We start from the raw sequence: 16,421 nt of genomic DNA, 5'->3' as shown, positions 1-16,421 counted from the left end.
CAGTTTTACACTCATAGCTACAGCTGCAAGAGGAAACTACGGATACAGATGTGGATGAGGAGTTCCAAGAGGAAGGTGAAGATTCAGAATAATTGCTTCAGGAGGAAGCTTTATTCTGTTTGGGGGCATTTGGAACAAATATCAATTGGAAGGAGGTGACTGTGCTGCAGACCTGTAGTAACCAGCAGTGGTGAGAAGCAAGACAGCTCTCCTGTGACAGGCACATTGAGATTTTTGGTATATTTTGATCCATTTATCAAATGGCTGTCACTGCGGGTATGCTATCAGAATTGCCCTGGGCATCTGCTTTGAGGGAAATCACTGATTCTGGCCTCACTCTGTTTTTTTAATCAAGGCTAGTGATGCACAGGAACATTCACAGTGACATGACCTCCTGAGCTGTGCACGCTGGTGTTTATTTTGCTTGGGTTTTTTCTGGTGTGATGCTGGTTTTGCATGTCCTGTACACTTTTGGATTAAAATTACTTGATGGTGCATGTTGGTTCAGTGAGTGGAAAGGTCAGTATTTGTAAAACATTTTTAGTTTGCTTTCGTTATTTGTTCATAGAACAGTGGTTGGGTTTCAAAGTAATGCTGAGTCCTTCTCAATGGATGCTGGTGAGGGAAATGTGTATTGTCTGGGGTTTTTTGTGCCCTCCATGAATTTATACGTTTGCAGAATTTGTGCTTTCCATTTATGGGCAATTTAGTGCTTTGGCCTTCCAGGGGTGTTCTTCGTGTGCATATGGAATCTATTACACATGATTTCTAGATCCTCTGTAGATTTTAAAAACAGTGAAGAATGGGATTTCACAGTATAGGAACTATGAACTAAACTAAAAATCCTAAAAATTTGAAAACCGTTTGTCTTCCTAAAAGTGGAAATGCATAAATAGTGTGTAAGCAGTGCAGGCTGTATGGGTCTTAACTAAAGAAAATGAGATACTCAGCTGCTAAACTCTGAGGGTTTGGGTTTCTGCAAAACCTCATAATGACTGTGATCAACTTGTCCTCTTTGTGACCACTGAAGAATCTTAGACGTTGGAGTCATGTGGTTTCATCATAACAGTTGGGAAGGAGAGTTCAGAGAACCTCCCACTTTTCCAGGCCGCTGTTTTTGTTGCCAGGACAGAAAGAAGTGCCGTGGGAAGGTCTTGTGCTAAACCGCTGTTGAGGAAGGTGAGCTCTACAGGACCTTGAAAGCTGAGACTAATGGACTTTATCCTTGATACAGATATGCTGGATCCCAAAGGGGGAGGAGGTGGATGTCGTGCAATAGCTCTCAAAGAGCATTCTTTAAAACACTGATCTCCTGGCCTGCTTCAATAATTTGGTTTTAGCATTTTCCTTGGTCATGGGCTTTCCCTCTTAGCCCCTTTGTCCTGTTTGCCTCTCCTCCAGTTCTCTGCCAGTCCTAAACCACTTTCCCTTGTATTTCAGGGGTTTTCCTGAAGATATGGGACATATCCTGAAGATACGAGGACCTCGATGCCTCCAGTGAGTACGGTAAGATGAAAAATAACATTATTTGTTGTTCAATATCTGTGGTGACGCAGATTTTAAAAAATACTCACCCAACAATTTTGAGATACCCTCTACAGATCCTTTTTTCTGTCTTAGAATTTGGTCTCACCTTTCTTTCCATGTGCTTGATGATACGAGTGTTGGGGATCTAATTAGCTCATGCCCAGAAGAAGCTCTATGTCTGCATTTAGGGACCCAGCATGGGGCAAGAGGCCATGGCATAGGATGCTTATAAATGCAGTAGGTTTAGACCCAGATCACTGCTTGGCCCCTCCTAATCCATTCCTGTGGCTTGTGCATTTTGCTGTTGGTGGACTTTGCTTTTTTATTATGATTGTAAGTCTGCCTGAGGATGCTGGGATCTGTGTTTAAGGCCTGTTATTTGTGGTGATACTTGGAGTAGATATTCTGTGGTCCCTTCTGAACTATATCTATTATGTGATTGAGTCCAATCTTCTCCTGTCACAAGACGCGACTCGGGAACAGCTATTCTTCCACCATCATGGAGAGATGTGTAGCCCTGATCAAAGGAAGCATGTACTTATAAAGGCTAAAGGGAACGCAGCAAAGTATAAATTGCTTTTATTCATCAGAGTTATGCCTTCTGATGTTCTGAATGTCTGAGAGGACATAGACATCTACTTGGAGCCTGGACAAAAGCAGCCCTTTCTTGTAAAGTCAAGGGCCCTACTAGGACACCGTGTACCTAGAATTTCACTTTGTAACTCCCCTTATATGCTCAGCATTTGCTGTGCCATCCTTGTTGCTCTGTAATGACTCTGAGACATATCTGGAATTAGCAATGTTCATGTCTTCTTAACACTTCTGTGCCAGTTATCTCCTACCTGGCATTTTCCTATTTCTCAAATGTGTTTTTAGTACGTTTTTACTGATCAGAAATCAAATGACATTCTGAGATTGGCACTGAAAAAAATCCCTTTTCAGAATTTGCACTGTTAGAGGCCTGTTCTGATGAACTGAACTAAGTGCCTGTTTATTCTATATATGCTACATACAGATGCAGTATTAACTGGGATGGGAGGCAGGCTAAAGGAATCCCTGTCCAGTGGTCATTACTGCTTCTGAACTCGTGTGAACTCATGCTTTTTCCTCACCTGCCCACTTTTGGGGGAGCTTTGGCCAGCCAGCCTCAGTAATTTTGGAGTGTCTGACTCACAATAAAGCTTACATACAATAAAGCATGCGGGTGAATGGACAGCCTGATCAGAATAGTGTGAAAAGCAGTGTGGACATGGTCAGTATAGTTCAGAGCGTAGATGCAAGGGCCACATTATCACAGGTACAAAACAACACAGTAATTCCTCAGTTCGATCATCCTGACAACTGCTGTGTGTAGATGAAGATCTTTTTTCCTGAATGGAATCCAGTTTGTAACAGATAAAGATCCTGAAAAAGCAATGTCAGAGAAGTGCAGGTTAGAATTAGATGGGTACAGGCAGCACTTTCAGTTGGAAAACTGATGATGTTGAGGTTCCATTTTTAATTTTTAACCCAGAACACGCAGAACTGTAAACAGAACTATTCCTTTAGAGTCAGTGGGAACTGTGAGATTCACGTACATGGTAAGTTTATGAGGAAATAGTATTTTTCATCTATTTTGGGTACACTCTTCAGAAGTAGTTATAGCTCTTGCACAGTCTTTTGAATTCCTACTCTCACCTCACGGGAGCACCTGAGCAATACATACATACAAACATTTTCTTACTTGAAACACGGATTAGGACAGGAAGCTATAAATCGTGTTGCGCATTGAGACTCAAGGTACCTCAGAGCGGCCTGCTGGAAACCTGCCCCTGCTGCTCTCGTCGGGGGTGGGGGGACCAGCGATGGGTACCACCGCCCCTCCTGCCGCCCCCCAGCAGGAACGGGTATGCATTCACTTCAGCATGCGCACATAATGTGCAAGCATGGATGCTTTCCTCCACGGCTGTTTGTCACTGGGAAGATGCTGACCCTCGCACCCGCGTTCAGACCCCTCCCGGTGCCCGCCCGGTTTTTTGGAGCGCGCTGCCCGGCTCCCCCGCCTGCCCGGCGTTCCTGTGCCCGGCAGCGGGCTCGGGAGCGCCCCGCCGGTACCCCCAACTCCCGCACACGCCCGAAGCCCTCCCACCGCTCAGACTCCGCGGCGGGTACGGTCGGACGCGGGGAGGGGAAACGGTGCCAAGACCCCCGGGAAAGCGCTCCACCGGGCACCACCGCGCGGGGAGCCGGCGGGGGCCCCCCGCTAAAGCGAGCCCTGCCCGGCGGAGGGCAGCAGCGGCGGCGGCGGCGGCGGCGGCAGCGGGTCCGCCCGCCGGCATCCCCGCCCCGGGCCGTGCGGGGGATGCTGCCGCCGCCGCCGCCGCCGCCGCCGCCGCCGGTGGGTGCCCCTCAGCCGCGGCGGCCCCCGGGCGGTCCGGGCGGGGGCGGGCAGCCCCCTCCCCTCCCCTCCCCGGCCTCCCCGCCCCTGCCCCGCATTGGCTGCGGGCGGCTGACGGGCAGCTGGGGAGGCCCCTGTCAGCCGGCCGCGGAGGGGCATGCCTGCACTGGGGGTCCGGCCGCGCCGGGGAGCGGGGCCGAGTCGAGGCGAGGCGAGGCGAGCCGTGCCGTGCCAAGGGGTGCTGAACCGAGCCCAGCCGCGCCAGTGCCGCCATGGGCGTAGAGATCGAGACCATCTCTCCGGGAGACGGTACGGGACCGGGGCGGGGGGGAGAAGCAGCCCTGCGGCATGGGGGCGGGGGAGCCCGGGTCCGACCCGCGACCCGACCCGGCGGGTGCCCGCGCGGGGCTCCGAGACCGGGCTGCAGCCGCCGTCCCCGCCGCCGGGCAGAGGAGGGAGCGCGGGGCCCCGCTGCGGGGAGGCGGCGGGGCGCAGAGGGAAGGCACGGCCGCCCCCGCACCCCCAACCCCCCGCGGGCACGTCCCTCTTGGTGCGGAGAGGGGGAGCGGGGCGAGGCGGCCGCCCGGGGTCCCGCCGGCGGCGGCGGCGGCGGGGGGAAAGCCGGCGGCTCCCCGGGCGGCAGCGCCGCGGCTCCCGGCGGCAGCGGCAGCAGCAGGGGCGGCGAGGGGGCTGGGGATTTTTCTCTGGCATCCGCTGACAGCTGCACAAACCCGAGCGCGCTGCGGCCGGCCGGGCGCGGGGGGCAGCGGCGGGGCCGGGCGCGTCCCCGGGCCGCGGGGCTCGGCGGGGAGCGCGCCCCGCCGCAAACTTTCCCCGGTTCCTCGCCCAGCCTCGCCGGCGGGCACCGGCCATTTGTGTCAGCATCCCTCCGGCCGGGCCGCCTGCCTCCTCCCGGTCCAACGTGCGATGCGGGGCGAGGGCTGAGGTGCAGCCCGGGTGGCGATCACCTCTGCTTGGCGCAGGCTCTCCTCGCCAGAGCCAGTTCGCGCTGTTCTGCGCTTCTGTGGCGTTACAACATCATTTCATAAGGGTTCGGGGTTGTTTTTTTTAAGAGGACGTCATTTCTAACATACAGCCGTATGTATCTATATCATAGGCCAGATTCATCCTTGGCTGATACCCAACCGTGAATAATTTGTTCAAGTCGATCTCGGCTTAACTTTCTTGGCCCAGTATCTTTTCTTTCTTTGTGTATGCTTTTAAATTGGCTTCTCCCTCTGTGCTGTTTAGCTCTGGGGGTCAAATTCTTCTCTTGGTTGCACAGATGTAAAAGCAGAATACTTACGTGGGTATAAGTAACGTTGCTGGGTGGAGAGTAGACAGAAGGGTGGAACTTAACCTCGTACTAGTACTTTCTAGCTATTAAATATATCAAGGCTGTCTTTGTAAGCAATATGCTATTCCAAATAAGGTTATATGGATTAGTTTGCTCGGTTGCAAGTCTTAATCAAAATCAGCTGACTTTAAACACTGTCTTAAAACCACAGCTAGTCAGTGGTCTTGAGAATCTCTGCTTTTAATTCAGCTTTGATGTGAATTTATGTAGCTTCACTGACTTTGCTGGTGTTATACTAACACAGCAGAATATGTGTCAGTAAGGTTTGATACTCCTTTTCTCAGATCTCTGTATAATAGCACATCATTGGAATAATACCCGTTTTACCAAGGCTAGGATGCATCTTGCATAACTTTTCTCAGGTTAGGTAGCTAGCCTAAAGCAGTCTTCTAGGTTTTTTCTGTAGTCATCTCCAGAGAATAATTCATCTTGCCTCTCTCTGGATAGGCTGGGTTTCTCTCAAAGCACTGCTAATTCTCCACTGTCAATAGGGGAAGCCCAGGAGACTGGCATATGATAGTTGCTGGTGTTTTAGATGGCTAAAGTTAAATTAGATGAATCCCACTTTAGGGTTACAGTGGTGCCCTGACCAAATACCTGTTGTACTGCGCTTTGTGCAACCCGCAGCTAGAGATACTGCAGCCAAATAGAACCTGATGAACAAGGCTGTTCAGATGACGCTTGGAAGCACCATCTTCTCAATTTCATGTTATAAATCTCGATTGGTCATACTAGCCCTCCTGCCATTTACTGCTCGTGGTGGTGTTGGCATATAAGCCCTAATTACATAGCTTATGTGTTACTTGATGTTTTATACCCTGCGATGCACCCTGTGATGCATACATTATCATGTTAATTCAGACTAAAGAGACCAGAAAGGCAACTAAGATATGAGCCTCAGTTTCTATCTGAATCCCCAGTTTCTAGCTTTGTGGCAAGGATGTTCCTTAATAATTGGTCTCGTTCATACTTTTAAGTTCTTCTGAGCCTGGTCCCTCCCCTGGCCAACATAACTTGAGAAACCAAGGTTAGCTGTTTTAATATGCCATTGGCACCTAATTGAGCCTGGAAGTGCCTTTGACAGTACCTAGAACAGGTAAAATGGAAATGGTAATTTTGTTTTCCAGTGGCAAGAAAATTGTTTAAGCCTTCCTTTCCTGTCAGTATGAAAATATTAGGAGGCTCTTACAAGAACTCAGTGTGTTACTGCTTTACCGTTGCCCGATGCTACAAAATTAAACTGCCTTTGTATGTGAACATTTTTTTAAAACCCTTCCCGGCTAATTAAAGATGCCCTTGTTAGAGCTGTCTTGAGTGAAAGGCATTAGAAATGTGAATACAAATGGAATTTTTTCACAATGTCAAACTAAGACTTTATCTGAAAAATTATAATAAAGACATTCTGAGAATTTTAAGGCTATAATCCATGCAGTTTTGACAGTCCATTTGCACTTACAGAGTGTAAATGCATATATAATGCCCACCTATATAGGGAAATTACATAAGGAAAATATTATTTGGTCTAACAACTAAATAGGAGCCAAGCTGGGACCTTCTAGCCCAAACCATATCCATTCCTGTCTTGCATATTAGTGATTTGGTAAAGCATAGTTAACTCAAATCTCAGTCTGGCATTTTCCTCTTAAAAGATAAACCTGCCTAGCCACACAGATTAATCAGAGAAAATAAAAGAATAACCTTTTATAATTTTAACAGGACGGACATTTCCAAAGAAGGGTCAGACGTGTGTGGTGCACTACACAGGTAAGGCATGTTCTGAATATTCTCTCAATACCAACTGCCTTGCATTCAAGAGTGATTTGCCATTTCAAATGTGTTTGTTGTATTTTTTGCTTTGTTCTGTCATTCATAATCCATTTATTATATTCTGAGGGGGTTCCTGAATACTTCACTTCTAGCTGAGCAGCTCAGGCTACAGTATCCAGATGTGCATGCTAGTAGATTTGCCAAGTGTAGCATTCAATGGTGAGAGGTTAACAGATGAAGCTGCGGACCTGATTCTTTAAGATTCATTACACTAGCTAATGAAATCAAGCATGAAACAGTGAAAATGCTGGGTTCATATTTTTCCAGCCTCTGATCTCGATACAGATAATTAATGATTGTATATATCTTAAGAGCATGTGTCTACGTATTGGCAGTAAAATTCATTCCGGATTGAAGAGATCAATACAAGGTCTATTTAACATCTGCTTTATGGACTTGTATGAATCTTAAGTGGCGAGTTGGTTAATGGAGCTGTTTATGCTGCACCTTTGCGCAGAGGGAAAATGTCCTTTAAATCAGCTTGTAATGTTATGTTTTGTATATAGTTATGTAGATTGTCAGCAGAGTGCAAAGACCTCTGTGGTCAGAGTCCCCAGCTGGGAAGTTCACAGCAAGAGCTGCCATTTTATGTAGTCTTTTCCTTAAGAAGGCAAAATGTAGTTGAGGTGGGGATTGACAGCTACTGATCTGGGCCTAGATATGTGAGGTAATGTTTTCCTCTAGTGTTCAGTATTATAGGAAAGTTCTCACTGGTAACTGTCGCTTTCTTTCAGTTTTGTACTTGCTTCTGTAGCTTGCAGCTGGAGCAAGGCGGGAACTTTTTCTGGTAAATGCAACTAATGAAGCAAACCTGTTTGTATTTTCAAGAAGCTTTTTGGTATAGTTTCAGTAATATCGCTCTTTGGAAGGTTATATGCGAGTTAGTGCACTGACTTGGAATATAGGATGTCTGGATTTAAGCTCCTATGCATTTGTATATTCAGAGTATTTTGATGTGATGAGGATTTCTAGTTTGAATTAGAAGAAGTTAAACACATGGGTCTCCCATGTCAGCCTCAGCTCTTACAGACGTTCCTCTGTAACTTAGATCTGAAAATAGATGTTTAGAAACTGTTTTTGTGAAGATGCTGAAAGATATGTTTCTGTTCCGGTCCAAACTTTAAAAGTTTTTATGAAATAAAATTGTCACCTCCCACCACCAGTTAGTTCAAGATAAATTTAAATGTCAGAGCTGAAATAGGCAAAAAAATTTGAGGCCGGTGGCTCCCACAAAGCACAACTTTGCTGGATAACTTCAGAGAAAGTGTGAATGGTAAATGCAGAAAGATAAAAAGATGCTGCATACTCTCACTGATATTAGATACCATCTTAGATGAGGCTATCATAAGCTAGCTTTGACATAAAAGACTTTATGAAAACTCATTAAATCAATCTCCAGCATAAACTGTGCTTCCTCCATATATCTTGCTGTTGGTGCTATGCAACCTCTCTAACTTCCAGATTAGAACAGGTACCAGAAAAAGCTCATCATCTCAGTTCCAGTGCTGTTGCAATGTCTAAGCAGTCTTTGGTGGTAATATTTTTAAAGGGAGCCCATGGTTAGTGGATAAAGTATTTTCTTCCAGTTGTCTGTAAAGCATCTGGAAGGCTGACATATGAATGTCAAGTTTTAATTTAAAACTATTTTTCTGAATACATTATAACTTCTTTTTATACTGATGCAATTCTGGATATGTCTGGGATTCATCTTGAAATGATCTTATTAGGCTTCACTGTACTTAATGCTTATGCTCGCCACACTCCGGTAAGTACTGCTTTAGGAAGTGGGTAGCTAAGTTACAGAGATGTCTGCAGAGATATCCAGAATATCTGTCTTGTCACCTAAAATCAGAGTTAGGAAAAAATAAGACACCTAGGTGCAAGGGAATGATCCAGAATTCCTGCTTTCCAGAGCTGCTTAGTGTTGGGAGCATGTCAAGCTCACAAGTTGTCTCCATGTTCAGCCTACGTGTTGCTGTGGAACTAGGCAGAGATACCTGTAGGGATGCATTGTAGTCTGGGACGTGAGGGAACCATGCACTGACTGGACTCCACCAAGATCTAGAGATCATTTGGATCCCCAGAAAAGCCAAACCTCACTGGAGTGCTCTGAGCACAGCTCTGAATCCAGCATCAAGCACAGCAGAGACAGCCAGTTTCAGTCAAAAACATGGCCTGTGGGAGCCCACTTTATATATAATAATCGAACAGTTGTTTCAGATATGGCACACCTATGCTCAGTTGCCTTTTCCAACAGAAGAGGTTCATAGCTGTATTTGCCACATCCTTAACTGCAACCATTACATACTGGGGGAGGAGAAAGCTGAAATTTCCTGCTCCCTTCAGTTTAGCTTGGGACGTTCAGCAGTGAGGAATGCAAGAGCCATGGGCAAGAAAAGAAGCAGGCAAGAGGGTGAGTAATTGGTTCAGGCACTCATGCAGGAGTATTGAAGGAGTTGTATTCCAGTCCCTGTCTTCAGGGATTAATTTTGTACTTTTTTGGTTTTTTAATCCAATGATTTTCCCATACAGTGGTGCCTAGTTTTGACAGCTTGGTATGCCATGTAACTTCTTGCAGTGGCCCTTCTGCTCTCATACCAACGCACACACTATGTGGCAATACAGCTCCTTAGCACAAGCATGGTTGGCTCCATGATTCCCTGAATGGCTAGGTTTTTTGTGCATGCATAGAAAATCATTGCCTGTCCACTAATTATTCATGTCTTGAGAGTTTCCAGCAAGGAGGAGGAGACTAGAAGGGGCTTGCTTCTGCCAGAGCATGTTACAAATTTTTAAGAAGACTCAAACGAGGAGTGGGCTGTGGACTCTATTTTGTCTTACTTCCTAGTCTTCCCTTCTCTCTCCAGGAGTCTCGTAGATGTGCATTTGCCGTGTGATGGGGGGTGAAGGCAGAGAGCATGGACAGGAGGGGACTGCTGGCACTACAGGAGTAAAAGGCCTGTAGCTTGCTTCTGAAGCATCTTTGGGAAAAAGGGTTTTAGAAGGAAGTTGTCTGCATGAGTTGTCTTGGCAGTCCATGCAGAAAAAGTCCAGAAAGGACCAAAGGCTGGTACCCTATTTGGCAGAGCTGTAGAGTCCTGTCTGCTCATCCTCCAGGGTCTTATGATTCATGCATTGCCAAGGTAGGGATTCAGCAGTGTAGTTTCTAGTCTGACGACCCTAGGTGTTCTGGAGAAGTGGGAAGTGTGACGTGGAATCTCCTCAAGATGAAGGAGAACTGTGACTGAGTTTTACACTTCTGCTGTCAGCGCTCCAGCTATTAGGCTGTTATATGTGGCAGCTTTGCCTTGTTCTCTCCTTGTGCAACTAGATGCATAATCTCAGGAGCAGACTTTGTGCATTCCTGAATGCATTGTGATGCCTTAATGGACAGACCTAAGTTCCAGTGGCAGCAGGACTTAAGGTGCAACTTCACTAGGGAACAGTTTAGAAGGAACTTCTTAGTTTAAGCAAATCTTTTTCTTTTTTTTTTTTTTTTTCTCCCCTAAGGAATAGTTCTTGGCTGCTTTACAATTAGAGCAGGATTTTTGGATTACCCTTCAGAAGTACCTAGTTGCCCTTTCTGACTACATAAGACGCCTTAGTGCCTAACTTTGGTACTGTAAATCACCTGCTAATTTTTCAGCTTTGCACAGCCTGAGTTAGGTACACAAATAGATGCTCCAGATCATTGCAGAAGATTAGATAGGAGGACTGCGATAGAACATGAAACCGAGTCCTGGTCTTAGTATATGGTGGAAGAATGTGGTCAAATTCCTGTATGTTTTATCTTTGTTAAGAAATATAACAAATATAATAATTTCTTTGTATCATCCAGCATCTATGTTGTGTCTCAAAAGTTACCTGGCACAATATTAAAGTAATGGGATTAATAGATAAGGTAGTGCGTTGGCACCAAAATGCATTTCCAGCAGCAACGGTTTATGTCATGTTTTTGTCAGAGATTTCATTGAGCAAGCTTCTGGAAGTCTTTGGCAATCTGCTTACTCCTTCTGTTTTCCATCTGCAAAATGATAGTTGTACTTTGTCTGCCTCATGTAGATAAATTGCAAGCAATTTGAGATACGAACTGCCTCCTTCTTCATGCCTAACATAATGGTGTCCAAGTCTTGATTGGGTCTTCAGGTTACATTGTAGTACTGATAGTAATACAAGTAAACAAATTACAGTGTCATTAGTCCTGGAGTGTATCAACAGAATTGAGGCATTTTCTGCAGTTTTGTTTCTCGTGATTTAAATTTGTTAACTCTGGCAACAGGAATTAGCAGTGCAGAATTTTCAAAGATTTAGAAGGTGATAATACAAAACGTGACTTTCAGTTAGAAATGGCCCTCAGTAAAACCTTTGCTGAGGTTGTGAATGCTCTGTCTAGAGACTGGGGTAAAACCTACACTCTGGGAAGCTGAATCCCATTCGTGGCCCTCCCACTGGATGATGGTGTGCCCTCAAACAAGCTTTGTGTATACTGGTCCCAAATCTGCTCTTAATAGTGAGAGGGCAGCTTTTTTTCCAAGTTATTTGGAGCTGACATCCTCTTGTGTTGTCCTATATAGCTTGTGGCAGAGCTGAATTCTTAACCTCTTCATCTTTCTCCTTGAACGCCTGTAAATCGGTGATAATAATGCAATTACCCTTTTTAAGGAACTGATGATATTCAGTATTCGTAGTGTGCTGGAACAGACTTGTTTGAGTGAGACTATAAAGGCACATTAAATCATTAATTACTTATTAAACTGGACTTCTATCAGAGAAGATTTTCCATAGACTTTTTAGGCTAGGGCAAGGGCCATAAAATTGCACCAAATACATTTTGAATAGAGTAGAATAGAATAGAATAGAATAGAATATTTCAGTTGGAAGGGTCCTACAATGATCATCAAGTCCAACTGCCTGACCACGTCAGGGCTGACCAAAAGTTAAAGCATGTTGTTAAAAGTATTTTCCAAATGCCTCTTAAACAGTGACAGGCTTGGGGCATCGACCACCTCTCTAGGAAGCCTGTTCCAGTGTTTGACCACCCTCTCGGTAAAGAAATGCTTCCTAATGTCCAATCCAAACCCCCACTGGCGCAGCTTTGAACCATTCCCATGCATCCTGTCACTGGATCCCAGGGAGAAGAGATCAGCACCTCCCTCTCCACTTCAATATTTCACTACTGAGAAGTTGATTTTTAATTTTTTTTTAAATGCTTGAAGTGAAATTCCCTAGTGAAATAAATGAATACTACTCCATTTATTTCAGCTGAGCTGTAGAAATTCATTCTTTTTTAGGAAGCAGTCCTTTATTTAAAGCAGAACAAATGATTAATTGTTCTTTTCCTAGTGATCTGAGGACAAACTCGTATCATCTTCTTTTCCCATATATTACCGAAAATACTTTATATTGTTTCTTTAGCTTTGGCAGTGGTGTAGTGTTGAGAGTTATGGTTGTGTCTGTGAAGTTGAAAGCCTTTATTTTTTTTACCTTTTTTTAATAACAAAAGCATACTACATAGATGCAGATTAACAGTAATTTATAGAATATGCTTGATTTATCATGATTTTAAAAAGCATTTTCCATTTAACACAATACAAATATAATGCAATTCCCTTGAAATAACTCTTGCCAAAAAGAGAACAGATCTGCCTATTTTTCTTGGATCAAAATCAACCCAGTCTTAAGCGTATGTAGTAATAGCCAGAGATTTGTCTGTACTGACATACTCTCAAAAAGACTAACATAAATTCAGAATAACTTTGCAGAGTGCCATATATTTGTCGATGAGCCTCAGTATCTGCATGACTGAATGTACATTAGCTTCATGTGAAAGCACTTTGTGCCAGGTGAGTACAGGACTATGTTATTTCTCTGGTCCCACTTTCAGAAACATCTATACCACTTCAGTGGGAGCTGTGCATGTGTATCTGAGAGGAAAATTGAACTAAGGAAAGAATTTAATAAAAATTCTTTGTCTCCAGGAAGCTGTCTAGCTGGGTTTGGAAGATGATAGTGAACACTGCAATTAGAGTTATCATTAATAAGAATTGTATTGTAAAAGACATTATAATTGAGCCTTGAATTATAGCCAGCTAAATCTTGCTTACCTAGAAGGAACTTAATTGTTTTATCGAGCATGTTCCCAAGATATATTATACCAGGAGAGGGTGATGTCTGTCCATCTTTTGGGGCCTGCCAATTTTCTGTATTTTTTTACTTAAAGTAATCTCTTCAAATTGCCCTGGTTTGAAAGGATGAAAGCCTTTTACTTCTGCAGAGATCTTGGTGGCAGCTAAGCACTTACAGGCATCCTTTTTCTTTGGTGAATCATAACTGCAAAAAGTCGTTTTAGTCCTCAGTGAAGAACGTGGTCTTTTGCTGCCCCTCAGAAATGATTTGCAAGTCTTAAAACTCTCTCAATAAAGGGAGTAAAATTCTCATCTTTGCTTATTTAATGTAGATTGGTTACCTTTGGAAATATTTTAGCAGTGACTTCAGCCTGATAATGATCAGAGTCCAGAAGCAAAAGTTTGAGGAGAAGAGATTTCTCCTACGCATTTTGCTGCCAGCTTAGTGACTGATTTCAGGTATATTACTTGCTCTTTCATTTTTTAAATTTGACAGAAAAGGGGGCTGTACCTCTCAAAATTGTCATGAAATTAATGTTTGCAAGTACTGTGACACTTGCTGTAAGAAGCGGCTATTAACGTGAAAAAATTATTTGATGAATAAAAAAGGTTCAGGGATTTGTAAGAAAAAATGTAGCAGCTTCAGCGGCTGAATTAGTGAGTTTAAATTGAACATACCGGATTGTTGCCTGATGGAAAAGGATCAGTGTAATAAACTGTAGCCTCAAGTTTCCCAGTTGCTCCTCCTTTGCACTGAACACTGCATTGCTGTGTACTGTGCCCATCGGTTTCACCGAAATTACTTGTGGTGTTAGATGCTATTTAATGAGGGTAAGTGCAACAAAAAAGGAGCTTGAAATTATCTAACAGCATTCTTATTGGCAACCGCAGCTGAGAAGCGATGGTTTGACTAAGAATTGGAAGTGTCTCCCCTTAAAGGTGGTCCCCATAGCATTGAGGTGTTATTTGGACAGCTGCTAATATGCTTTGTGCAAAGAAATGGAAGACTTCAGGATTGCCTCTAAACACTGTCTTATGTTCATTTAGGAAAAAGACAGGATGAGTTTCTTTCTTGCAGAGTAAAGAAGATTATAAAGAGATTTCTTCAAGATAACATACATAGGCACTTTCTCCCCTGACAGGGACTTCTCTGTCAGCATGAAACATGCTGAATGATTCGGTGACTGCTAGCTTCAATTTTGGAGCACCTACTAACCTCTACAGGATTTCCTTTCACGGAGGGATTGTATCATCGTGCTCCCTTCCTATTGTGCATAGAAATGAAACCGCTAGCAAATAATTAAACTTCCTACTCCTATCTCACAAAAGACTTGAAGAAGAGGATTTCAAGATATTTTTAAAAGGTTCACAAAGCAGATTATGTAAAGTACCAGAGAACTAATAGCCTCTGTTCATCAAGTTTTTAAAAGCTCACAACTGATCCAAAAGAGTACCATCTTTTAGAAAATTAGATTGCTGTTTTCAAACAAAATATTTTTGCTGGGTCCTCTTTGCACTTATTTTCAATGATCCCAGTGTGCCACTCTGCCTACTTACAGCTCATATGTATATTTAAGGACTAGGACTTGCAATTCTTGATCATTAGAATTCCAGGTGCTCACAACAATGACATCGTTTTCTAATAATTTATGCCCCCCCAAATCAAAGAATTGCTGAAACAACTGTGAAGTGGATAGTATTTGTTAGTGTAAAATGTACAAAGTATTTGTTAGTGTAAAATGTACAAATGGATACTACTTACCAGTGATAGGCTTGTCTCCCTTTATTGACAAAATAGAACTGACATCACCATATTTACCTAATTAAGAAGTCTAAATTGAGAGCTTAGTTACCTTAGGCTACCTAAGTAGTTAGCCTTTGGATACACCTCTCTCTCTTGATTAGATAAAGAGCTTAAAATGGTTCCTAAGTCAGGCAACTCAGCTAGGGAGAGTTTGTGGAAGGGGTGATATTTTCTTAATTAGACAACATGCGGTGTCATCGCTCTGCAGTAGATACATCGCAGCCACATTTCAGGTGTATTACCTGAGCTGTTGCTGCGTGGCTGGAAATCTCTGCAGGCTTGTGATCTTCAGGGCTCAGTGGGTTGGTCCTAGTACTGCAGTGATGCGTGTGGGAGATCCCCAGGGAGGACCATTGCCAAGGAGCCGTACAGTGCCCGTCTTTTGGCACTGGTAAGCAATTGAACGGGCAGCCTCGGAGGAAACGCATACTGCTGCGGGAAGCAGCGATTCGGCGTTGGCATGAGTTCTGCTGAGTCTTGCTGAACCAGTGCCAGGGGGCTGCTAGGGGGCTTTATATTGAAAGCAACATCTCTCAATTGAGATACATTATGTAGCTTTAGTTACTCAAGGGCATTGTAAATCTTACTTAATTTTTTTTCACAGGACTGCTGGCTGCAGAAGTTTGTACTCCCTTGCACATCACTCAGTGCGAGGGATCTTAAATGTTGTAGCCATTGTGTCATCAGGCAGAGCCAGTGGATCTTTGTAGTTGAGACAGCAGCAGATCCATGCAGCCAGGCTGCATCGTCCTTTATCTCCCATCCAACATACTGGGTCTTCTAAAACTCAGTGTTAAAAGAGTGGTTTGTAGCTCTCCCTCTGTCTCTGCTTATGGTATCCCAAGTCTGGTTTCCCCTTCTAGATCTTTTTCATTTAATCCTGCATAGTCATTTGTTCTTAGTTGTCTCTTGCTGCTCTAAATCACTTCCCTGTGCACGCTTAATGATGAAACTACCTTGATTTAGTGAGATTGTCTTCTTTTATTCTGTTCTCAGTGAGAAATTGAAGACTTTTGGTTTGGTAAGGGTGGTTTCCTCCTGGACAGAGGAAAAGACATTACACTTAATTAGTTCATTTTCCAATCTTTAATTGCTACAAACAATACACTCCCTGATGCATTGGTTCTGTCTAGTTTTAAATGGCCGAAGTGATAATGCTATTTTGCTACTTCCAAACCCATTGAAGTTGCTGGTGTTGCAACATTAAAACTAGCAGCTTTCTGTTGCAATTCTTTACCCTGCATTAGGAGAAAAAACCCAAACCCAAACCACAAAACAAGTGGTTGTTTAGAAATTACACTATAATACTATATAGGGATTGTAGTTATAGGAACACATATTTTCATTCTCCTCTGTGGATAAATTTCTGTTTATGCTATAAGCAGGGATTTCCAGGAAGAGAGA

At 43.9% G+C, this 16,421-nt stretch overlaps 1 protein-coding gene across 1 annotated transcript in view; it reads left to right on the top strand.

The window, feature by feature from the left end:
• Window positions 1–3,918: 3,918 nt before the first annotated feature.
• FKBP1B (FKBP prolyl isomerase 1B) overlaps window positions 3,919–16,421 on the top strand; it is a 47,646-nt gene continuing 35,143 nt past the window's right edge. Inside the window, exons 1-2 of the mRNA XM_069805687.1 lie at window positions 3,919–4,213; window positions 6,978–7,025. Coding sequence (XP_069661788.1) covers window positions 4,177–4,213; window positions 6,978–7,025 — 85 coding nt within the window. The 5' untranslated portion in view covers window positions 3,919–4,176. The remainder of the gene's footprint in view (window positions 4,214–6,977; window positions 7,026–16,421) is intronic.

Source organism: Haliaeetus albicilla, chromosome 18, assembly GCF_947461875.1.
Source record: "Haliaeetus albicilla chromosome 18, bHalAlb1.1, whole genome shotgun sequence".
Lineage (NCBI taxonomy): Eukaryota > Metazoa > Chordata > Aves > Accipitriformes > Accipitridae > Haliaeetus > Haliaeetus albicilla.
The sequence above is the reverse complement of the archived record's forward strand: the minus strand, read 5'-3'. Positions and strand labels throughout refer to the sequence as shown.